General features: G+C 50.9%; 1 protein-coding gene across 4 annotated transcripts; it reads right to left on the reverse strand.

Annotated features, from left to right (window-relative positions):
* Nucleotides 1-273: 273 nt before the first annotated feature.
* On the reverse strand, nucleotides 274-25,074 carry SRD5A1 (steroid 5 alpha-reductase 1). 4 transcript variants are annotated; one of them, XM_030332798.2, is made up of 5 exons: nucleotides 24,661-25,063; nucleotides 13,299-13,465; nucleotides 9,573-9,674; nucleotides 7,953-8,103; nucleotides 274-2,181 (listed from the first exon to the last, which is right to left on the reverse strand). In XM_030332798.2, exons 1-5 carry the CDS (start codon nucleotides 24,939-24,941, stop codon nucleotides 2,115-2,117), a joined length of 768 nt encoding a protein of 255 aa, XP_030188658.1. In that variant the 5' UTR covers nucleotides 24,942-25,063; the 3' UTR covers nucleotides 274-2,114. The 4 variants fall into 4 exon arrangements, with proteins under 4 accessions (XP_030188658.1, XP_032450591.1, XP_032450580.1 ...); XM_032594700.1 differs by lacking the exon at nucleotides 274-2,181 and adding an exon at nucleotides 2,514-3,042 and having other exon boundaries at nucleotides 13,410-13,465; nucleotides 24,661-25,074; XM_032594689.1 differs by lacking the exon at nucleotides 274-2,181 and adding an exon at nucleotides 2,514-3,042 and having other exon boundaries at nucleotides 24,661-25,069.
* Between the last annotated feature and the right edge of the window lie 123 nt (nucleotides 25,075-25,197).

Genomic DNA, 25,197 nt, shown 5'->3' on the forward strand with positions numbered 1-25,197 from the left:
TCAAAACAAAACAAAACAAAACGTGCTTGGGGACGCACTGTCATCCACAATGAGCAAACCGTCAGATACCGAAGAACTACCTGAACAGGCAGGCACGGCATTTACAGAGTGTCCCTCAGCTCCGCCGAGGACCAGAGACGCGTCATCGTGTCTGACATGATGGAATGGGGACATCGAGGAGAAGCAGGTGTCCGGGCTCAGCACAACGGTACGGCGTGAGTTTGTGGAGTGAAGACGTGCGAGACACTGGAGTAACCCTGAACACAAAACGACTGGGCGTGAAGTAATTTTATTAATCTCCTTGTTATGATTAACACGGTAATTGATGACAATTTGCTAAGTGGCAGTTTTTAGGAAATGGAGGGAGGGCGGAGAGACAAGATGGAAGATTTGTTCCTATCAATCGTCCACCCAGTGCGGGCGGGTGAAAGCATGAACCACACATCAAAGCCTGAGTCAACCCAAGCATTCCTTCGCTCGGGCCGTTCACAAAAGGAGAAAAACATCACAGCGAGCTTCTCTGGCTCTCAGACTAGCGTCCTTCTCCCGGCCACGTGCGCCTTCCAGAGCACAGCAGCCCAAATCCATCGTGACTTGCTTGGACTTTGGAGTTTTCCCGAGGAGATCCAAAATATTTATTGCTTCGTGTTCTCAAGTAATTGGAAAAGGCTCAGAAAAAGGAACGATGTGCATTGAATACCAAAATTTCTCTTCAAAAACGTTCTGTCCCCGGTTACAACGAAGCATAGTTCCATCGGAGACGTTGGCTGCGTAATTCTGAAATCAAACGAAGACTCCACAAATCACTAACACCGAGAACATGGCTCCTACATAAAACCTCGAGAGGGGCGAGACCGTGGCTGGGAAGGTCAGCCAGGAGAGGGGTCGGGGAGCCCATGGGGGGGCTCTGGGGCCGCGCATGCTCTGGACGCCCCCAGCCACCCACCTAGCAGGTCAGCGGATCAGCGTGAACAGTCTCCTCCTTCCTCCCCTGCTCCTGCAGCTTCTGGCTCCACAGACGCGGTGGCGGCCACTGAGGCACTGCTGCCACAGCCAGGAGGGGACCTCCGCCACGTGTCCCATCAGAGCTTCACAGAGCGGCCCAGAGATTTAGTAGCCTTCTGTTAGATTTCTTTTACAGATTCTCAGCCTTCTGAGGTATCTTTTGCATATCAGGCAGTATGTGGTCCATTTTATTCCTATGATTTACCTCCGCGGACCTCGCAAGGGCATCTAGAGTAAGACATTCTGTTTCAAGATACTGTTTTGGGATACTGAGGGTACTGAGAAAAAAGTGCTTTAAAACTTGCTAGTTCTACCTGGAAGGAAGAAAAATCATCTTAAACCAGAGACTGCTGGTGCCTGTGGTGATCAGCACAAGGGGGCTCCCTGCTCCCACCAGGGCCTCTAAGAAGTCCTCTCAGTGGGGGACAGAGCGCCTTACCCCTTACATGAGTGCACACAGCCCCCTGCCCTGTAGTCTAGTCGCCCGGGGAGCCAGGACGCCGCAGGTGCCAGAGGCCTCTTGTCCAGGCCTCAGCTGGCCCCGTGTCTCCTCTCTCTGCCCCCGAGTTCTCTGCTGCACAGCACCCCAGTGAGAGCCTGGACGTTTCCCTGGGGCTGGGACCACTCTGGGTGCCCCCTGGCCTCGCTGACCCAGCGGGGTGAGCGGGACCATGGAGACAGTTCTGCCTTTATCAGGGGAGGGGGTGACATCACCTCCGGCCTTGAACTGATGGTTGGAATGGGTAGTACAGGGGCAGTGACATGTTTCAGTCCACGGAGGCCGTCAGAAATGGCTCGTAATCCTGGTCTTGTGCTCACTTAGCTGTATGCAGCCAAAAGAGGAGACTCCAAAATCCGAGAAGTGGTCAGCGGGAATGACCCAGAGCTGCAGATTCTCGAGCTGGCGTGCAACCCGCTACTCCAGCCTGCATTTCAGTCTCATTAGCTTGGTGTTAGGCAGCTTACGCACTTACTAGGAACACATTCCTAGAGCAAATCTTGAAACAGATGAAGGAACAGGAAAATGACAGAAAGCAATTCATTTACACGATCCCTAGAGAAACATCACTGAAACGTGGCAAGTCGGAGACCATCCACTGACAACAAATTTACAACAAAAACGGGATTATAATTTTCCTGAACTTTGGATAATCTTCAAATCTCTCAAGGTACCACCTAAAATCAGACACAAAAAAAAAAAACACACTAAGAAAAGGAAATGATTTTGTCACTTTTCATTATGCAGGAGTACAGAGATTTTTAAAAGTAGTAATAAAAAGTTCAGCATTTCAGGTGCACAGTTTGATTCTGCCTGTGTCGCGAAAGCAGGATTCATGCTGGCCACGAAGGTTACTGGCGTGTGAGGGTGCCGATCAATGCAGCGGGGGGGGAGGGGGGGCAAGGTCTGCAGACCCCAGGAGCATGCAGACTGGGGCAGAGGACCGGCACTTGTGGTGACTCAGATTCCCGCAGGAAGTCTCCCCAGGAGAGGACCGTGCCTCCAGACCGGGGTGGGGGAGATGTGCGCCCAGCCACGCGCCCGGGGGCTCTCAGACAAAGCTGGGAGAACGCAACGGGACCCTGCACTCGGAACAAACAGGTATTTTCAGCTTTGGTATGAATGACACCAACCAGGCTGACGCCCGTTGGTTCCGCGGTGCTGGCTGGCTGGGGAGGGTGGCGGCTAAGTGGATGGAGTGAAAACCTCAAGTAACTTGAGGAGATGGAGAAATGGGCAGAAGAGAAGGAGTTTCCATAAGCACAACAGATAAACTCATGGTGGAAAGCGACTATTTGTTTACAGGGCAGAAACAGGTGGCAACAGCCAGTGGCCAGGGAATCGGCAAAATCTGCCGGTTTCAGGTAAGTTTCACACTCAGTCTGCAAACGGGGAGCCCCAGCGTGTCTGCCTGCTGGGTGCGCTTTCAACGGCCGGAAAGCCACCGAGTGGGAAGCTGGTGGGTGGACTCTGGAGCAGGCGTCACTTCTGTCGCGAGGCCACGGTCACAGCCCTTCTCTTCCACATCAGTGACCTGCCTGGAGACAAGGGCGCCTGCCCCTCAGCGTGGGACGCTCACGACTGCAACGCCAAGTACGGGAAAAGGTGCCGCATGCTCTCTGGTTACAGAGGTTCTTGCGGGCCTGTGCCACCGTTTGCACATGTCCCCCGCCCCCTCAAATTCATATGTTAAACACCCAGTGCCTGTTGTGGCAGTATTAGGGGGTGGGGCCTTTGGGAGGTGGAGCCTTCAGGAATGGGATCCTGTCCTCCGGTCCCCCCCCACCCCCCACCCCCATCACGTGAGGGCACAGAGAGAGGGTACCCTCCGCAACCCAGAGTGGCCTTCACCAGAACTCCACCATCCTGGCCCCTGACCCCAGACCTCTGGCCTCTAGATCTGCGAGAAATCTACGTTATTTAGAAGCCGAACGGACCAGGCCTGCTAGGACCCGGGACCTTCAGCAGCGCCACGCACTGCGCACGGGAGCAAAGGGCAGCTCAAAATCCGCCAAACCAGGGCAGCGAGGCCCACGCACGCCCACGGGATTGTCGCATGAACGGCTGAGCTCCGTATGACGTCGGACTGCGTCAGACTTTTCTCCCCCGATGAGGACGGGTTTGTCAAATGTGTTAAATTCATCTCACAGAAACCATCATATAGAAATAAAATTTACTTTGTTAAAATGATTCAGCTTCTCTCATTCGCGTACATCCCTGGGATCTTAAATCCACCTCGAGAGACTGTATCTTAAGATACATAGACGTGCGTATGTATCAGTCTTTTTAAAGGGAGGGAAGCACCATTTCTACTCTTTTTCTCCCTTGTTGTTCTGTCCCTAGAATCGAAGGTGTCGCTTAGGTGACACCGACATGAATTTTTTGTCTTGATTTTATTCTCGCTGAGCCCGAACTAGGGTGGAAAGTGAGATGCCCCTGACGAACGGATGCCCACTGCATCACATTTGGCGTCTACTAAGTTTATTCTTTAAAGCATTGACTGTTTTTCCGGCTCACAAACAGCCAAAGTGTCCCCAAGCTCCTCTCGAACAAGTCTTCCCCTGGTGGACATAGGCCACTGACAAGACAGGGAGCGTCCTCCAAGTGCTCACAAGTCATGGCTTCTGTTAAAGTCTGGTGATGGGAGCTGGGAGAGAGGAAGTCTTTCATAAACATATTCTGGTGTGTCCTTATATGTTTAGGTCATTATGCCGTCTGTCATAGTGTCTTGAAGACGTGCTGACTTCATTTTTCTAAGTGACATTAAGTTTAATGGGATGAGGGCACCTGGGCGGCTCAAAGTCCAACTTCGACTCAGGTCATGATTTCACAGCTCGTGGGTTTGAGCCCTGAGTTGGGCTCTGTGCTGACAGCTCGGAGCCTGGAGCCTGCTTTGGATTCTGTGTCTCCCTGTCTCTCTGTCCCTCCCCTGTTTGCAGTCTGTCTCTCTCTCTCTCTCTCAAAAATAAATAAACATTAAAAAAAAAAACTTATTGGGGAAACACTGCATATTTATTTTATTTCAACAGAGTCCCTTCTCCAAGGCTGCCCTCGACGGCTGGCCTCCAACTTGCAGGACTTTGGTGTGAACAAGCAAACATCTGCACACAGGCTAGCACACTTGGCAGGACGCGGCAGAAGCTTGGGCACCAAGAACGTCGCTCCACTAATGAGCACGGCTGCTAGGGGCTGGCGGGGAAGAGAACGGTATGAAAACAGCCGTCTTTCTAATTCCTTGACATTTTGCCCTCAAAACAGTTTGCTAGCAACTCGGCACAGCTGACCCGATGTTTCCGACCTAGAGCTTAATTATCGGTAAATTATCTGTGAATTTAAATCCCTCACATCTAATTATAGAAATAAATTCGTTTAGTAAAATACTGCTTTGAGAACATTATAATAAATCAAATACAGTGCTCGGAAGGGCCCCATGGATTGTTTTCTTTTAGTTTAATTAGCTGGGTTCATTGGATTATTAAAGGAAAAAAAAGGATAGCTTTTATTTTGTCCTCAGCTTATAAATCCAACATTTCTGAACATACTGCCACTAAGCTGAATTCATTAGTTTTTCAGCAATTAAAATCGGGTTTGCACTGACATCAATGTAAGTAGCGAATGAATGAAAAAGAGCCCTTTCAACTCATGAAGCTTTCCGCCAAGAATACATTTGGGTTTTTAGTACCCTAGACTTTCATTTGGAAAATGAAATGATTTATTTCTGTTTCTATATGTTTCCTATTCAAATGTTGAAGAGAGATTTTCCTGTTTTCATTTGAGAAAACATCTTTACAACTGACTTGGCATGCTCTTTGTTCAATCTTCCTCTGATCCAATTTCTTAAAATATCAGTATTATCTCATGTGCTTCTACTATTAGAAACTAGCCAATATTTGCTTCTTACTGTCTAATGTAACAAACATTCAAGAATAGCATCTTCCTCCAGAGGTGATGCTGCTCATGAGAAGGTGGTCTCGGGCCCCTGCCAGGGGAGAAGGAGGGAGGGGAGGAGGGGGAGAAGGGGGGGAGGAGGAGGAAGGGAGGAGGAGGAGCGGGAGGAGGAGGAGTGGGAGGAGGAGGAGGGGAAGGAGTGGAGGAGAAGGGGGAGCAGAGTGGGGAGGAGGGATAGGAGGAGGGGGGAGGAGGGAGGAGGAAGAGAAGGAGGGAGAGGAGGAGGAAGGGAAGAGGAGGAGGAAGGAGGAGAGGAGGGGGGAAGAGGAGGAACAAGGAGGGGAGGAGGGGAGGAGGGGAGGAGAGGTCCCCAGCAACACAGGACCATCAGGCTGGGCCAAGATCCACTGACTGTTGTGGTCACTGTTATTTTTCTACGAAATGCTTTCTACGAAAGACGCATTCTGCATCAGCACGAGATCTGAAGGCATCCTGGTGTGGCATCGTCTGCAGAGGAGGAAGGAGGGCTTCAGAACTCACACGTGTTGCCTTCAGTTCTGGCCCAATTGATTTTAAATGGCTGAAAGGCTGGTGTCCCATTTCCTGGGGCTTCTGTAACAAAGGACCACACCCTGGGGGGCTTCAAGCAACAGGAATGTATTCTCTCCCGGTCCGGAGGCCAGAAGTCTGAGGTGGAGCGGTGGGCAGGACTGTCCTCCCTCCCAAGCTCTGCCTCTTCCAGCTTCCGGCTTCTGGCAGCCTCAGTTCGTGGTGTCAGGGCATCCCCTGCCTGCACTCCCCCACGGCCGTCCACATGTCTTCACGTGACCTGTGTGCGTGTCCTGACTTCCCTCCTGGTAAAGTCACCAGTCCTACTCCAGTGTGACCTCCCCTTAATGAAGTACATCTGTGACGACCCCTATTGCCAAATAAGGTCACTCTCGTGGGTCAGGATGGCAACCTATTTCGGGGAGGGGGACACACAACTCAAGCCATCATAGCAAATCATCCTGTTTTTGGCCACTTTTCACAGTGCGTCCCCCTCCTGAGCCCTCCATGGTGGGGGCTCTTCTCTGCCCCCGTCCTTCTCAGCAGCTCTGGATGAAGACGGGTCCTGGGCCCAGGTCCCTGCTGTCGGTATGGGGCACAACGGAGCACCTGGCCACGTGGGGTAGTGCTCCTACGATCTCAACTCGCATGCTTCTGGGGTAATGTCCACAAATATTAGCTAAACCGACAGTCCGGTTCTGCCCGTTCTCGTCAGTGTCTCCGGTAATAATCCTCTGCATCTTTAAATACGTGGTGAGCCTGGAAAGAAACCTGGGAATTCTGGCTCTAAAAAGTCTGTGTGTTTTCCACTATGCCATGATACCAATCTATTCTTCTGTTGGCTTTTTCCTTCTTCCTCATTCCCAAGCGGTGACAAACGCCATGAAGGAAGACAACATTGCATCTCTACGGATGACTGCCAGCATCAAAGGCCTCCAGGAAATGTTTTTGGGTGAATGAAGCCAGGGAAGCAGGGCAGCGCCCTGTCTAGCTCGGAGGGCACGAGCGATCGACGTGGGCACCAGGGTGAGTGCCTGTGCCATATTTCCATCATCGCTGTGGCATCAGGGGAAGGCCCGAGATCTCTCCCTTCTAATCTTTTGTTTTGTTTTGTTGAGAGAGAGAGAGCATGAACAGAGAAGAGGGGCAAAGGGGGGGGGGAGAGAGAGAGAGAGGGGGAGAGAGAGAGAGAGAGAGAGAGACAGAGACAGAGAGAACCTCAAGCAGGCTCCACACTCAGTGCAGAGCCGGACATGGGGCTCAATCCCATGACCCTGGGATCCTGACCTGAAATCAAGAGTCGGATGCTCAACCAACTGAGCCAACCAGGCGCCCCCCGAGATGTCTCCCTTCCAAGAAGCCTGAGGCTTCGTTCACGGAGCCTCATCTCTTCACGTGTTGGATGGGCAAGGCGCTCCCTAAGTTCACATCAGCTTTAACAGCCTTGGACTGTTTTATATGCATTCCTGTTGGTCAAATGGTGACAGGCCCTTCTGGGGACTGGATAGAGGTTATGGCCCTGCACTTTGGAAAACAACGTGATTTCGAGGGTGCACAGAGCCCGGGAGCCTGACAGGGACCGCGGGGCTACAGGGCACAGGACGCTTGCATGAAGGAGCCGGGTGCATGGCCAAGTCAGGCTTCCTGAGCACGGCACTCCTCTGCGCCCTGTCCCTGGCGGTCAGCATTCTCCACCGTAAACCGCGGGTTCCCAGTCAGACCACGGGTCCCCTGCCTGACATTTCACTTGACTATGAGGCCCAGCGGCAAAAATTCGAGGAGGCTCAGAGTAGGGGCGGGGCAAATAATGATGCCGACGTGTACCTGTCGGTCCCTCGGAACAGGTTATTCTTGGGACGTGTGCGTGGTTTCGCGCTTGGTCGGCTAACCCACGGTATACACTAGGCTTTGGCAATTCAAACGCACGTTAACATTTCAAAGATGGAACTGAAAATTGTTAGAATGAGGCCCGAGAACAGACGCAATGTGCCAAGAGTGTTTTAGAACTTACTGGTGGTGCTGCTGTGCTCGGGAGACTAAAATACAGAAGGTAAAGGCCGCGAAGGCCCCGCCTTGAATGGACCAGCTGGCCAGGGCGTAGCCACACCACTCGACCACCTCCCCAAAGTAGTTGGCTGCTGTTACGTATTCAAATAAGCCTCCTGCAAAGACACACAGGCAAGTGGGGCGTTTCCGACAACGTGATATGTTACTGACCTACGAGGCAGCAGTGGATACGTACCTGGAGAACATAAATCCAACTCCGGGAAAAACAACTCAGAGAATTTGAGTGAATGAAACACCCAACATTACTAGTTTTACTGTCTCATACCACACTTTCTGGTGGCATAAACCTGTATGAATAGCTATGCATTTATCTGAATATAAAAAACTACCCTTTTAAAATCCCTTCACTAGTTCATGAATCACACTGGTAACACCCAAGTAAACACAGAGAACACAGGATAACAATTAACGGACCCGCTTAAGAAGACGGACCTGTACAGGGCCCTGGACCCAAAGTGGAAGAAAATAATAATTTTCAAGGGCAGACTCCTTCCTTCCGTTCCTTCATTCATTCCCTCCTCAATGTTCACAGACCCTTCAGTCTACATCACAGACCAGGCCCTGCTCTAGGCGCTCGGGGTGAACCGGGACAAGACCCTGCCTCCCGTTCTAGAACATTAAACCCCAACGTGATGCACAAGGAAAGCGTGGCATACAGCAGGAGGTGGGCCGTGAGGAGGACCAGAGCGGGTGAGAGGGGCCAGAAGTCAGACTGGGGGTGGAGACAGTCCTGGTCATGGGCCCTTGGCATTTTAGTTTTACCTCCTGAGTATTTAACGTTTTTCAGTTTCAGAAGCTGTCTTGCTTTCTGTTTCGTATCTACTTAGTTCTTTCTATCGTATATTACTCCTTTTCTCATAAGTTCAATCCCTCTTAGTTATTAAACAATTAGGTAATCACTTTATGATCTGTTTCTATTAACTCTAAGATCTTGTGGTAGCACATGTTCTCGTGGGTTCTGCCACTTTTGAGTGTGGCCCTTACTGTGTGGCATGTGGTCCATCGGGCTCCCTGAGGCCTGGGTTAAAGGCAGGTCCCCTCAGGGATCTGGGCTTGTACAGGCTACGTGCATGAGGCACCACCTCCCTAGGGTCACGTGGGTCCTAATTCACGGCTTGAGGTGCACGTTTGGGCCACAAACCTACGTGGGGGCCGCTGGTGGTTATGGACTCTCACGAGACGTGCCCTGGCCTCCGACATTCACCCAGGTTTTGCCCTCTCGATGATTATTACTTCCTTTCTACCATCCTACCATGTGGATGCATTTTAAAAGATGAAAAAAAAACACCTTTACCCAATGATTTTAATTGTTTGCGGAGAGAGGACTGGTTGTCTAGTCTATGCTGTCGCACAGATAGGACTAGTTTCCTTTTTCCTTAATAACCGTTCAGTTAGCCAGAATCTGATAAAACAATGGTCACAGTGATTGCCATCAATACTTGTGACTCATGTCAAAAACCTGCGGCCAACACTATGCTTTAGTTATTGGATCCTGACAAAACTGCAACAGCGAGGCATCGTGTGAAATGACTTGAGAATCACTTCTCCATTTTTCAGTACGTACCTCTTGGTATCTTATATCCAGTCTCCCCTGGTTTCCGGAGATTCCTCAGGATATGGTCGGAATGGATGTTTATGAGCATGCCTATTAACCATAAGCAGAAACCTAAAGATAAGAAAATACACAAGAGTATTATGATCAATAAACTACGAAATTCACAAAACCAAGCCTGAATGAACGGTGTTACTATAATCTGTTCTATTCATTATTAGCAAACCACGTTAGCCACAAATGACAGTAAAAATCATTATAATTAATAGGATGTTTCATTTAGAAAAATAATTTATACAGCACTGCTGTTAGGTCTGCTAAATAGAGTTCTGTTTTTCATTAAAAAAATTTTTTTTAACATTTATTTATGAGAGACAGAGAGAGAGCAAGAGTTGGGAAGGGGCAGAGAGAGAGGGAGACACAGAATCCGAAGCAGGCTCCGGGCTCTGAGCTGCCAGCACAGAGCTCGAACGCGGGGCTCGAACTCACGAACCTCGAGATCATGACCTGAGCCGAGGTCGGACCCTCAACCGACGGAGCCACCCAGGTGCCCCTAGAGCTCTGTTTTTCTAATACCACTACTGTGTAATCGAACCTGCCCTAAACACGTGGACCTCGTGGCCCACGTCTGAGGGCTGGCATGCTTGGACATGACCTAGGACCCCGGCACAGGGCTCCTTTCCAGGGAGAGGTAGCGTCACCATCCGTGGGGCGGCCCACAAGATTCACTCAGTCCTCGCGGAAAACACGCGCGGTGTGGCCGGCCTCCTCGTGTGGCACGCGCTGCCCCCGCCCCCGACGGGCTAGCTGCACGCGGGCTCCCGGGGTGGTGGTACCTGGTAGCTCATTTCCAGCACTCCGCTTTTCTTTCTCTATAGCCCTGTTGGAACAGGTTCCTGCACATCCACGGCCTCGCCCGCCACCCACCTGCCCACTCGCCAGTCACACCCCCAGCTCCCCACCGCATCCTCTGCTGCTGGCTCCACGGCTCTCCCTGGACATCCAGTAGCATCCTGGATGTTTCCTCGCTGGCTCTGAAAAGCCTTCAGAGGTTGTTCATCACTTAAAAAGGAGATTCATTGGGGCGCCTGGGTGGCTCAGTCGGTTAGGCATCTGAGTTCAGCTCAGGTCACGATCTCGCGGTCCGTGGGTTCGAGCTCCGTATCCGGCGCTCTGAGCTGACAGCTCGGAGCCTGGAGCCTGCTGCAGATTCTGTGTCTCCCTCTCTCTCTCTGCCGCTCCCCGACTCATGCTGTCTCTCTCTGTCTCTCGAAAATAAAATAAAAACATTAAAAACAATTTAAAAAAAAGGAGATTTATTAGTATCATGTGTCTTCATTCCAACAAGAAGAGGTAAAATGCCCAACAGTGTTTTAGAAAAGGAATAACTTGACTTAGTTTGATCACCCTCTGACACTAGAGAAATGCGAAGGTGGGACGGTGCTTATCGGTGGAGTTCAAGTCATTGTCAAGGAAACATACAACTGGAGTAGCCTGGTCAGTAATGAGTCCCCAGTCATCCCAGTGGCATGGAATCATCTGTCAGTTACAACAGGGACACGTGACACATTCTGGTCCACAGCCAGGACCAGAACATTTCTGGAATTTTCTGGAAAACGTCTTCCTTCCGATTTCACCAATTGTAGGCAGGTTTTTCTACAGAGTTCATACCAAACTTTGCAATATGTATTATAAGTCACTTACTAGATCCATAAATTTGTAGTCGATTCGATACCTGTCTTGCATTTCAGTATGTCACCTCCAGGTGACCTGTCCCGCAGTTTGTGGTTCCAGAAAGAATTATGTTCTCACAATTCCATGTTTGACTTTATTTCTCTTCTCGGAGATAAGCTCCCTTTATCACCCAGGTTGGTAAAGAAAGCTAGTATTTGCGCTCATCTAAGCTACACATTGAACTGTTTTTAGGAATCGTAAAGTCTTGGTATGTAATCTTTTACGTTAACCACTTTCACTGCTCTGAAAAACTTTTTGTTAGGATATTACTATTATTGCTATTTGCTTAGTTCTTCATGGTAAGAATCATAAATGCTGCTAAATATTCACGTCATTTCATGTTTATCTCCTTACAAAAACTATAAACTCTATGAAATAAATATAACACCAAAAAAGTAGCCCTGTTTGTTTCCCAACCGGTATATATATTTTTTTCATTTCTGATTCCTTCTGTTCAACGGTAGAGAAGCTGAGAGGTTTGCAGACAATTTAGTGGAGTCTTTAATTTTAGACCAGCTTCGGCGACACCTGCAGGTGACGGGGTCTGTCTGCCCTGCTATTGCAAACGACACTGAAATTCACATACCAAGAGGATTCTTTGCTTTGCCGTGGTTCATCAAAAGTAGCCAAACAACTCATCACAGAAATGATTTGCGGGAGAAACTCAAATAAATGTTTGAGTATCCCTTCGTTAAAACCTCCCTTCCCTTGTCCCTCACCGCCTGCTCTGGGGGCACCAGGACAGTGAAATGGTGGAACCCCGGGCTCCGCTATTTCCTCAGTTTAGATCTTGAGCACGTGTTTAGCCATCGGATCGTCCCTGCGCATGTGAAAGGACCCTAATCTCTGCCCTTTCAGGAACGTGGGGCGGCGGGAAGCATGTGTGTGGCTCCTGGCAGAGAACAGGATCTTCTCCACAGGGCGACCACAGCGACCACAGCCCATTCTTCCTCCTTCTCTTGCTGGTTGGGCAGAAGGAAATCAGGTAGTCAAACGGTGGGTGAGGAGAGCAAGCATCTGGGGGCACTGCACCCACAAAATAACCTGGGTCTGGCATTTCGTGGAGGCACAGGCTTGTGGAGCTGCCGAGCCCCTTGGGGACTCTCTTGCCCATCCTTCATCTGGCGGGGTTGGGGGGGGGGGCACACGCCCACGGCCATGATGCCCAGGCATGATGAGCAAGAATTTCAACTCACAGAAAAAAATACGATTGAGAAACATAAACACGCCTCGTCATCAACAAAGCAGCGCCCCAGCGTGAGGCTCTCCGTGATCAGACATTCACGCAGACAGAGGCCAGCGGACAGGGGAAGGCCGTGTCACGGGGCTGGAGCCGGGAGCCACGGGGCGCTCTGAAACTTAGAAGCAATCTCCTTATACACAAGAGCCTCGAGAGGACGTATTCTTTCACACGCTTGCCAATCTTTTTGCTGCTGTTTTATTTTCCTTTTGGCTCAGAACTTACGAGGTTATAATTAGGACTTGAAAATGTACGGTAATTTACATTCACCGATGAGGACGGTAAAAAATTGAAAACTTCACAAACCTAAGAGTTTATTCAAGTTAGTATAATCAGAAAACTCTTCCTGCCTCGTTGGAAGGCGACCCGGTCTGACTTCTCGTGTTCTGGAGGAAACCGTGGGAGGCTTGATTTGACGACTCTGTTGGATGACATGGCCAGTTAGCGTCCACGCCCCACAGTCGTAGTCTGCTGTTCTCTCTGCTGGAGCCTGTTGCCCGCTGCTATTTTCAGGCTCGCTTTAGGGACAGGTATCTGTGCTTTTAGTGCCGAGAGGGCGATGGTACCAGGCATTTGTGTCACATGCTGCTGCTGGGACCGCCTGACTCTCCCTCCGGCGCTCGGCCTCCCTGCCGCCAGGTCATGGACCGTCACAGACTTTTCTCTCACTCCACAAGCGTGGGCTTTCTATCTAGGAGCCACCGGGACGTTACAATCCGAGTTATGACTCGAACGACAGAATGCGTCACCGGGGCGACACTCACCTACTAGAAATCGGGGATCAGTGACCCAGTCATCCGCATACACCGCATACTGACTCAAATATCTGCTCTGCAAGTAGCCGTTATAGACACAGAACATGAACGCCAACGTACACGTGTACAGGGGCATCGGCTTTCCTCCTCGGATGAGAAACGGGAAAATCAAGGACCTTAGGAAACATGAAACAGAAACAAATTTAAATAAAACACAGACCGATGGTCCAGAACATCATTTCCACAATTCTCTTTAAAGTCTTGGGTTTTTCATCTTGCTTCCTTCCTTGTACACAAGTCATCGTCAGTACTACTGGTCCTCATTTACTATGTTCAAAGCAGAATTCCTCAATCAAGAATTCACCATGTTCCAGTAATGCTCATCACGGTGCGCAAACTCAGGATTCTAATGATACAGAATGGGAAACAGACACGCTGAGAGAGAACCAAAGGCTTCCAGAGGCTCTCGGAATGTGCACGATCCTCCCTTGCTCTAGTCTGAGCAGTGGGATGTGGGGACACCATCATGTCATCAGTCAGCACAGTGGCTGTATTCACTGAGCACTCACCACCTCACTCACAGCACTCAGAGACACCCGCACAGGAAACACCATTACACCTTCTTGGTGGGGGTGGGGGGAGGGTAGGGAGATAGAACGGACTCACAGCGGTTAAGCAATCGGTCCGAGGTCACAGAGCTCAAGTGTAAACCCAGGTAACTCAAAGGCCACATTCCTCTGTTCCAGCACACTACTGAAAGTTTAGGGAGAGAAAACGTAAGGACAAGAAAGTGACCCTTGTGAAGAAAAGAGGAGGCGATACTGGAGTGTGAATTCCTTCTGTAACATCAATACGTAATACACCGAAAGGGGCCGTCACTACACATCCCATGGGCCTTAAGAGGATAGTAAAGAACTATCATCTACAACTTTATGCCAATAAATGTGACAATCTGGACAGCATACACAAAATCCTTAAAAGACACAGGCGACCAAAGCTGACCCAAGGAGAAATCGACAGGCTGAATAGCCATCTCTTAAGGAAAGAAACGGAAGCAGACTTAGGAAGTTCTAACAGGCACAACTGGAGTCAGGGGAGGGGGATGGCTTCGGAAAGGCACAGGGACGTTGACGGGAACGCAGCCGTTCTGTATCTTGAACGTGGTGATGATTACACGCGCTCTACAATCCTCAAAATTGACCAAACCACAACACGGCCACGGTCACTTGCTTGGGTGCCTGGGGCTGCTCACCAGCTAGGCCTGCAGACCCGGGAACGGGGGGAGGGGGTGGGGGGCACGCGGTCTGTGGTGCGGCGTCTCAAGCCTCACCTGTCCGTGTCCCTGCTCGGAGCGCCGCAGACCACCGTGTGGCGGCATTCTGAGTGCCGCCTGTGTCCCTGTACCGCGCACCTTATTCTCTTACCGGCGCACACGTGTCCCGCACAGACAGGAAGCGGGCTCTTCGTGCTCGGGAGGTATGGTGGAGTGTGGCTAAGTTTATTACTGCTCCGGACAGCAAAGCGGGTGTGGTTCACAATGACGCCTGGGCTCCTCCGGGAGACCACGCCAGAGGTTGGCACGACGGGACTAAGAGGTCACCGCCGCGTTGTCCCCGACACACGGGAAAGCGATGGTCAGAAAAAAACGGAGAACTGGAAACAGAAACGCGTGACACAATTTTACAGAAGAAATGCAAATGAGGCCGCAAGCACCGAAGCTGCCCGGTGCCCCTTCGGTTAGCCGAGGAAAGCCGCGTGCCAGCCCCGAGCTCGCCGCCTGCGGCCAAGAAGCACGTTCAGATGGCAGAACGGCGTGCAGCGTGGGATCGCCCTTCGGTGAGGACGGCTGCTCCGGGAGTCTGGACGCCAGGAGTGAAGTTCAGCAAACCGTCCAAAATCAAGGCCAACGTTTGGGCGAGCCGTCTTCCTGGTCCCGGGTGTCGCCCGTACCGCTGAGCGGTGGGGGCCGGGGCCGAGTTGGCTCTAAATGGTCCTCGAGCAGCAACTGATGGTGACAGTGTCTCCGCCATTGAGGAAACACTGACTCGGTACAACCCGTGGTGGGATCTGCTAGGGTGTTGTAGCTGCTGGGGGTGGAAACGAACTTGGCAGACTTACACAGCCCGTGCCAATGTCAGGTGTTGAAAGCCACCCTCTGGATCATCAGGTACTTTGCCCCCCCCCCCCCCCCCCCCCCCCCCGCCTCCCGGCAAACTCTATTGCGTGTGACTGAATTAACAGTGTCAGCAGTGAATCTGATGGTCCCTCCCTGGACCTAACCACCATTTTCAGTTCAGAGCCAAGACTGAACGTTTTCTTTATGAGAAAAATGGCCCTCGACCACTATTACTGCGTTTCGAAGGGCTCTGGAAATTAGCCTTTTTTGCTGCAGAGTTGATAGTGTTCCTCAGGGAATTCGACCTAAAATTACAAGGCAAAATATCACTTTTGTGCAAAACCTATGCTATGTTAGTCACTTCAGCAAAAACGGACGTTGTCTGAACCACAGGTCATGCCAGACTACTTTCTGTGCCGTTGAAATCAAAACCGGCAGCGAGATCTCCATTCTCACAGAAACTTGAAATGGATGTGATTTCTCAGCTCAAACCAGAGCTTAGAAATCCAGTGTGTTTTGAACATTTCAAAACCTATTTCACTGTATAATTGAGGAGCTTCCACCAGCCAAGTGGAAGAGACTCATCTACGATGTAATGACGCATGGAAGGGCAAACCTCAGCAGAAGAATCTAGAATTCGGAAGGACAACCCTCGGCAGAAGAGTCTAGAATTCCAGAGATGCCTTTCGAGCAATCTGAATACATTAAATTAAAATCAGAAACTTGTCGGGGCGCCTGGGTGGCTCAGTCAGGTAAGTGTTATTTCGCCTCTTGATTTTGTCTCAGGTCAGGATCTCATGGTCATGGGATCGAGTCCCGTGTCGGGCTCCATGCTGAGCGTGGAACCTGCTTAAGATTCTCCCCCTCCCTCTCTCTATGCCCCTCTCCCCCCTGCTCGTGTGCACTCACTCTCTAAATAAATAAAGTGAGAAACTTGTGGACTGAAATTAATATTTGGTAGAACCCACACACGTGAAGACATTTTCAAAGCTAAAGTCTCATTGCCCATCAGCAGTAAGGGGTGAATGCTTACTGTGGGTATTGGGAAGCATGCACACTGACTCTGAGGCCAAAAAAGGGAATGTGACCCCTCCCCCCCCACCAAATAAAGAATTCCATGCTTCCCATCACACCTGTGTTACAAAAATTACACTAAGGTAACAGAGCGTGAATTTTACAAGTATACGTCTTGTGAAATATCTCTTTCTCAATATCCCTTACTTTGTCCCTTGGTCCATAAAGCTTAGAAAAAGCACTATCTGGCCCTTTCTGAAAAAGCAGTTTTGACCTCCAACTGAAATGAAAATAGGAGTTACACTCTGGAAACGTCATTTTGCCTTCCTCAGAAAGCTCGCTTCCTCCACACCCCAGGACTCAGGTTGCAGGCAGCCAGCCCCTTGGGTCTGGGGTCCGTCTGGGCCACGAGGTGGGGACAGCACGCCTGTGTCCTCAGCTACGCATTGGGAGAGAGAGTCGCACCGATCTGCTCCAGAGAGTGTCCTGGGGGAGCCCAGAAAGGACGTGCGTAAAGGACCCAGGGAGAGGATTCACTTCTCTCTAGTCTCAAAGAAGGTGAATTTCAGAAAAGTGGCAAGGACTGGAAATAGGGCCTCAGAAAGGTCGACACAGACCTCTCCTGTTTCTCTTATCTCTGCCCTTGAGGGGACAGCAGTGACCCGGACGTCCACAGGCCTGGCCATAAAACCACCGAGGTCAGGAGAACACGTTGGCTCAGGCGATGCGGCCTATGCCTTCAGACCTCAAGCGGGGAGATAACATCTTCCTCCCCCCGCCGCCTTCCGAAAGGCTCCGTGCACCAGCGTGGGTCAAGTGCTCCTGGCCCTGAGGTCTTCAGATGCAACACACCTTCCCAGGCAGACCACTCTGCTCGATCTTGGTAGTTTTTGGATTGTCTTTCTCCTTTTAGGCTATTCCTTTCAGCTTTACTTCTTTTGCCTTGGAAGTCCATGCAGCATGTCAGGAAGGGTTTCCTTTGTTTTTGTTTTAAATAAATGTTTATTCATTTTTGAAACGGGGAGCAAAGGATCTGAAGCAGGCTCTGCACTGTCAGCACAGGGTCCGATGTAGGACTCGAACTCATGAACCTCGAGATCATGACCTGAGCCAAAGTCAGACGCTTAGCCGACTGAGCCACCCAGGGGCCCCTAAAGGGTTTCTTTGAATTGGGCCCACTAGGAACCAAAATGGTGGGAGGGTGCGGGGGCTTCTGGGCATGAATTTTATCCGAACCTTCATCTAGTCTCTAGACGGACAAGGGCAAACCAAGGGTTGCAGTGGACCCCAGGTGGCTTATCATGGCGTAGGATCTCTTTTAAGATGTGGGGCCGGGCTCAGTGAGGAAGGTGGACACCTGTGGAGCCACACGGCACTTGTCGCGAGCCGGTGCTCTGGAGCCCAGGCCACCTCGGTGATGACAGGCCCGCGTGTCAACAGCCCTCACGTGGTGTCTCATCTGCGTGCACAAGCACCCTTCCGCAGGAACCGTGGGGAATGAACACTACCCCTCTTCGAGAAGAGGTATGAAGTCAGAAATTGAAAATCCCTGAACACCGAAATCATCTGCAAGACAAACTGTGGCGTGCTCAGACTTAAAAATACTTTATTTCGGTGATGTGTTACACAAATCCTCGTTCGGTTCTGACAATGAGCTAAAGGATATGAAACGGTAAGGTCCCAGGGAGCTACAAAGAGATTCTGTTTTCCAACTCGTCAGATGGAGTGTGGGACTGAATCTGATGCTTTGTTCTCCATCCACCATGTAACAATATCCTATTTATTTTCTTTCTTTCTGTCCCGCGTAAAGAAACAGTACTTACTTTCCATCAAGTTGTGTTTAGCCCCGGAAACGTGCACATCTCTGTGGCTGTCGGGCCACCAGGGCTGTGGGACACGTCTGACGAGGGGGCTGGACAGGGAGCTTTCAGAATCTCTATGGGGCTCCTGACTGTCCCCCACTTGGGCGCGTTTACAGGCTTGGGCACAGAGCATGATGTACGTGTTTCTCACTGTTCCCGGTGAAATGTTCCTAATAACTCCTAATCCTATACAACATGCTTTTTTTTTTTAACACTTCAAACCTGTTACTATTACCCTATTTAACAGATCGGGACCCGGGGGGCTCAGAGGAGCACGGTGACTTCAGTGACAGACCCACTCAGGCAATGTCACCTTCCCAGGTGTTCTATCTACTGCATCCACAGGACACACTGAGAAGCAGGACCGGGGTGCCAGGGCCGTCCTTGCCTGGCCACCCCGCGGCACATGACATGGTCGTTTTCGTTAAGTGTTTCTACTGAGCCAGAAGGACACTGCCGTTATTATACTGACTGACAAAGGGAGGGGGTAACAAGATTGTGTGTTTATGCCTGTATACATCCTTACTGCTTTGAAAAGACAACCCCAAACCTCCTAAAGACAATGGCAGACGGGGGAAAAGGATACACTAGACTTCTGTCAGCGTTTTAAGTGATGCAATTTCAAGTCGTTTTTAATTGCTTCCTTCGATTCTAAGTCTTCTACAAGGAGCACATACTTCGAGTGCAGGTTTATTTGCATGTGATACCAGCATGGATTGCAAGTCCTGGCCCCTCATACGTTTGGAACAGACCAGAGGAGTCAGAGGGAGAGAAATGAGGCTTCCCAGGCTGAAGGTCTGTGATCGCCATCGGAAGAGCTCGGGGAGGATCGGGCAAAATTAACTACAAGTAGACACGCAGAGTGTCTGCAGGTAAGTTCCCGGATGTTAAGGAAAACAGAAAGTATTCTGTAAACACCTGGGAAGGGAAATGGATTACCAACAAGGACAAAGGTCACCAAAGCTAGCCTGTGTCACTGTGCTTGCTGCACAGTGGTGACCAGAGCTCCGTGCTCCTTGCCCTCTCAAGCCCTGTGCTGCATGGAGTGTTTTCTTGGGCTACGAGCCAGAGAGACTGATGCCGTACGAAACCCAACTCACTGGTCAGTAACTCCACGCCCGTGTGCTAGGTGTGGTCTGCTCGGAGGGAGAAATACCTGAGGGAAAGCATCCCCATCAGACGTCAACACTTGGGCAACAACTTGGAATCACGATCCTTTAAACTTTTAAGGTACGATTTTCAGGTTTCTAAAATGTTAAATGTTTCTTTTCAGACATAGTTATTTACTATTTTAATAGTTTTAAAGTTTTATTGATTTGTTCATTTGTAGAGAGAGAGAATCCCAAGCAGACTCCGTGCTGCCAGCCGGGAGCCCGACGGGGGTCTCGAACCCACAAAACTTGAGATCATGACCCGAGCCAAAATCAAGAGTCAGACGCTTAACCGATGGAGCCACCGGGGCGCCCCGATTTTCAGGTTTCCGAATCCAGATATGAGCTGTGGGACCACGTAATTCACAAACTGAACTGTGAGAATTATCTCCTGAAATGTTTTCCCAGCAAACTAGAATAACAACATGTAGTTATTTTTGCAAAGAGAAACAGCATGTTCATCCAGCAAGTGATTTGACTCTCGAAATAAAAGCAATTGGACATCATGTCCCAGGTACAATAAAACACCCCTTCTTTTGGTGATTTGGCAGCCATTTAGGTAACGGTCGACTTAATCATTTTAGACGTTTAAAACTGAGAATGGTTGTTAATTTTAATAACAGGCTGTCACCACTTTTTTTTCTCAACAATTCGACGTCACTGAATTCTACAGCACCTCCAGGATGTGGATCTGTTCCTGTTTGGGGTTTTTTTTTTTTTTTTTCCCTCTGTAACACTCTTTTGCAACGAACTGCACAGATCCCTATAAGGCCACGTACTTAATTAAGCTCTGTGCGCTTTTAAGGCAAGGTTACAGACACGATGAATATTTCACTACCTGTAATTCTATACTTTTGTATAAAAGGTTTTTTTCTCTCAAATTATTGGCGTCCACAAGGCAAGGGCCGGGGGTTCGGTGTATCCCCCACCTCCAGTGTTTCCTGACATCTTCCAACATCACACACGCCATATGCCACTTTTATTTACTTATTTTTTAAATGTGTATTTATTTTTGAGAAAGAAAGAGAGACAGAGTGCCAGCTGGGGAGGGCAGGGAGAGAGAGGGAGACACAGAATCTGAAGCAGGCTCCAGGCTCTGAGCTGTCGGCACAGAGCCCGACGCGGGGCTCGAACCCACAAACCATAAGATCATGACCTGAGCCGGAGCTGGATGCTTAACCGACTGAATCACCCAGGCGCCCCAGCATATGCCACATTTAAAAGTGAGGCTAGGGCCTGGCTCTCCCCAGGGGGCCACCAGCAGAACAGAACAGGAGAAAGGATGAGTCGATGTAGGGGAGATTCTTTGGGGATCACAATCAGGGGTTAACAACAGAATCGAGGTCCTGCAAGGTCACAGATCTGGCTGGGCACAGACCTCGGGGGAGGGTGTTAGGATGACGAGGGCCTTGTGGGCATCTGAAAGTCTGCCCTCCGGGGGCCATCCAGCTCTCTCCCTCTGCCTCAGGGTAAAGGTGGTCACTGGGGCCTCGGCGGTAACCAGAGCCATGTGCTCAAGTGGGACTTCCTGACAACGGTTAAACGGGCAAGCGAATGAATAAATCCAGCAACTCCCTCATTCACTAACTCACTGCCTCGTGGGAAGCAGAAGTTCATGAGCAAGGGCAGCCTTGGCTCAGTGAATACTGAAAAAACCTGCTTGGCAGGAGAGAGAGCAGCAGAACAGGAGGGCCGAGGGCCGTACCCAGGGACTCTGCAGACGCACGGATGCTTGGTGAGTGCCCGCAGGGAACCACTGCCAATGGCCAGCGCGCGCTTGCCTGCAGGACCCCAGGCACCGCTCCACGCACAGCAAAACCAAGGGTGGTGTGAGAAGATACCACCCGAGCCCTCAAGGACCCAGAAGCCCTGTGATCAGCGTGGGAGCTCAGTGCAGACGGGACTCAGGTGCACACTGTAACCGCTGTCTGCCATGGATTAAAAATGCGCCTACAAATGTCCTTTCCTGCCCATGGGGGAAGTGCTCAGGGCCCCGGGACGTTGTTTCCCACACCTATCCCCTCTTCCCCTCCTTCTCTGACTCTTCTGCCAAGAAGATCCTGTAGATTCTTCTGTCTTGCGTTCCTGCACTCCTTAAGGAAGTCTCTTGTCTCTACATCCCCAGTAACGAGTATAGTGCCAGGTATGTTAATCAATCTTCAGAAACGTGTGCCGAATAAATGCATGAAGACACATGGGCTGCCCCTCTCCTGTAAGCAAACACCCCCTTTCCCATTGACGGTGGGAAAGCCTCTGCACCTGCCTTTGGTCCTCCCCACTCCTTCAGGTGGCTAAAACTTCCCTGGGGCAGGGCCCTGCCTCACTCCTGGGTGATCTCAGAGCTCAGCATAGGGCCTCCGCAGCTCACAGTGTCTGGTCTTCCTCAGTCCTGTGTCCTGGGCAGGGCCCCGTGCAAATGGCGGGGTTGCACAAATGCTGGCTGGGTTGGCCGGATGCTTTACAACAAGTGCTAAATGCTGTTTGCGTTTCTGTTCCGAGCTCTCGCTTAGGTCAAATGACCGTTTAATAAATTAGTTGCTTGAGTAGAATGGAAAATGTCGATCTTCCCTATTCGAAAACAAATGTCCCAAAACCCACAGGCTATAGATGTACTATAACATGTAGGACTTGAAAATATGGGCTCTGTGCTGACAGCTCAGAGCCTGGAGCCTGCTTCAGATTCTGTGTCTCCCTCTCTCTGCCCTTCCCCGGCTCGTGCTCGCTCTCTCTCTCTCTCTCAAATAAACATAAAAACAAAGTCGGGGGGTGGGGGGGTCGGGGTGTGCCCAGGAGGCTCAGTCAGTTAAGCATCTGACTTCAGCTCAGGTCATGATCTCACTGCTCATGAGTTCGAGTCCCGCATCGGGCTCTGTACTGACAGCTCAGAGCCTGGAGCCTGCTTAGGATTCTGTGTTTCCTTCTCTCTCTGCCCCTCCCCTGTTCATGCTCTGTCTGTCTCTTTCTCTCAAAAATAAATGAACTTTAGAAAGAAAAGAAAAAAAGAAAAAGAAATAGCCCAGCCGGTTAAAAACCCATGCCTGACCTAGCAAATTCTCTGGAGTCGTTTTTAAAACCACTGTTTTTGGAATCAGGGCTTAGTCTCAACACCCTCTTGTCCAATAGCCTCTGGTAAAACACCCAAATTCTGAGTCTCAGTGGCCTCCCCTATGTGAATGGTCTAGTCAAGCTCTGTCATGCTCAAGGTGACTCTGGCCCAGGGGGGACGCTGCATTCAACCAGTTTCCCACTACAGTGAGTTCAGAAACAATTGAACATAATGTTTTAAGTTAAAAAGCTCAACACAGGCTTTCAAAGTTTTGTAAAGTGTTCCCTTTACACATTTTCAGTGTCACGTCTTCAGAAACTTCTTGTTGGTACTTGAGACTGGCCACAGGCATCCACGAACAATATCTGGAGTACATGTGCCCATCTGCACAGTCATATGGAACGGGGTTGCTGTCTACTGAGCATTTAGATTTGCCAGCACTGTGCAGGCATTTTATGGAGTTGTCTTTATTTAAATGCATGCCGGTCCCGCGGGCTGGCACCATCACTGTGCCCATTTCATTGATGGGAAACCTGATGCAGAACAGCTTTGTAACTTAACCCATGTCCCCCGGTGATGTGGTTGGGATCTGACCCGACCACATAGCAGTCTGACCCCAGAACTTGCTTTTGGCCATTAGAAAAATGGAGCATGTTTATGGAGAAATGTAGGCAGACATGAGAACTGTACCGACGTTCAAATTGCAATAATGCTCAAACATGTTACAAAAGAAAACTAGCAGTCGGACAACAATTCTGCTTATGGGAATAATCGTGGAGAGTCAGGAACACAGGACTCAGAAAGCCTCTGTTGAACATTTGACTCTGCCTGTTTAAAGCACCTGCATAAACGCAGATGGGGAACACACTGAACCAAGGACTCCTGAAGCGAGAATAGTCCAGAAGATGGGCACACGTGGATGCTTCCTTTTTCCTATTTATCAAGTAGGTGTTGTGAGGTGGGACCCAAAATGAGAGAGGTCAAGTCAACTGCCCCCAGTTACAGAGTAAGTGAACCCAGCTCTCTCAGATGCCGAAAACGTCCTTTTAAACTATGCAGCTGTTTGAACTCTGAATGAAAATTAAAAAAAAATAATGTTTATTTTGGAGGGATATCGCGAGATCGTGAGTAGGGGACGGATAGGGAGAGGGGGAGACACGGAATCCGAAGCAGGCTCCAGGCTCTGAGCTGTCAGCACAGACACCAATGTGGGGCTCGAACTCATGGACCGTGATCATGACCTGAGCCGAAGTTGGACGCTCAACCGAGACACCCAGGTGCCCCTGAATGAAAAATTTTAAATTTTGAGTTGAAACTTTTGTTCAGCCATTTCTTTTAGTTGTGTAAAAGTCAACACTTAAGAGCTGGAGAGAGCCCCAACTTACTGGAAGACCTGAAGATTTCAGGCACAGCCATTTTAAATTACCAAAACATTTGGAAATCTCCTTACAGATTTTATGTCTTTAAGGTCATTGGCTGGAAAGCTACTCCCACAGTCTTGGGACCCCTTGCACAATATAGGGGTGAAGGTCTCTGCACATGATGCCTTCAAGTGCATGCAGTCCATGTATGGTAAAGGGGGTATCACCAAGCATGCAGTTCTAGAAAACTAGGCTTCCATCTTGCAGGTGATCACTTGGCTAGATAAAAACAGCTCCACCCACTACAATGAGACCAAAATGGAAAAAGCACAAAAAGGAGCCAAAAACCATTGCCTAAGATAATTTGAGGTCATCTGCATTCACCTTTGGGTCAGAGAATCTCGTCTTCACAGAAGAGAACACGGACCAGTCTTACCGTGTAACACACCCATTTCTCGACCAGTTTTGCAAAACCAAAAAAGCCCTTCTCTTCTTTCCAGTCCTCTTCCCTTTCCAGTCCTCTCTACCCGTCTCCCCCACTCTCCCAGACTAACAGCGCTAAAGGAACCGTCCGCACGCACCGGGGAAGGAGCTGCAAGATGCGGGGTAGAGGGCGAGGGCAGCAGGGACGGAGAGGGGGTCCAGGCGCCCGAGAGGACACCAGGGAGGGGACGGCAGGGAGACAGCACGGGAGGGCGAGCGGAGAGGTGCGGCAGGGAGGGTCGGGGAAGGAGGCACCGGGCGGAGGAAGGAAGGGACGGGGACCAGTGAGGAGGGGACCCCGGGAGAGGGCGCCGGGGCGCGGGCCGGCCCGCGGTTACCGTTGCGCGTAGTGGACGAGGAACATGGCCAGGAGGACGCGGTTGGGCGCGTGGCGGAGGCGCTCGGCAGCCGTGCGGGCGCACACCCAGAGCGGCACGGCCAGCGAGGGCAGCTCCTGCAGCGCCCAGGCGGCCCGCGCCGGCACGCGGCAGGCGGGGCGCGGAGACGCGTAGCGCCCGTAGGCCGAGCGCACCAGCTTCAGCAGCACGGAGCCCAGCAAGCCCATCGCGCACTCCAGGTAGGCGAGCGCGTCCAGGTGGGAGCCCTCGGCCGGCTCCATCGCGGGGGACAACGGGCGCGCCCCATGGCCCGGCGTCCGCGCCGGGCAACTTATAGGGCGGCGGCGAGGGGGCGGGAGGTGCGGCTACCTGAGGCCGGCGCGGGCCGCAGACGCCGGGCGCCGAGCCCCACCTCCGCCCCCCGCGGCCCCGAGGGCAGGCGCCCCGCTCGGGCGGGTGGGACTCGACGCGCCGCGCCCGACGGGCCCCGCCCCCGCGGCCGGCTCCCCGCCCCTCGCCGCTCTGCGCACGCGCGAC

The sequence above is a fragment of the Lynx canadensis genome, chromosome A1 (genome assembly GCF_007474595.2).
Source record: "Lynx canadensis isolate LIC74 chromosome A1, mLynCan4.pri.v2, whole genome shotgun sequence".
NCBI lineage: Eukaryota > Metazoa > Chordata > Mammalia > Carnivora > Felidae > Lynx > Lynx canadensis.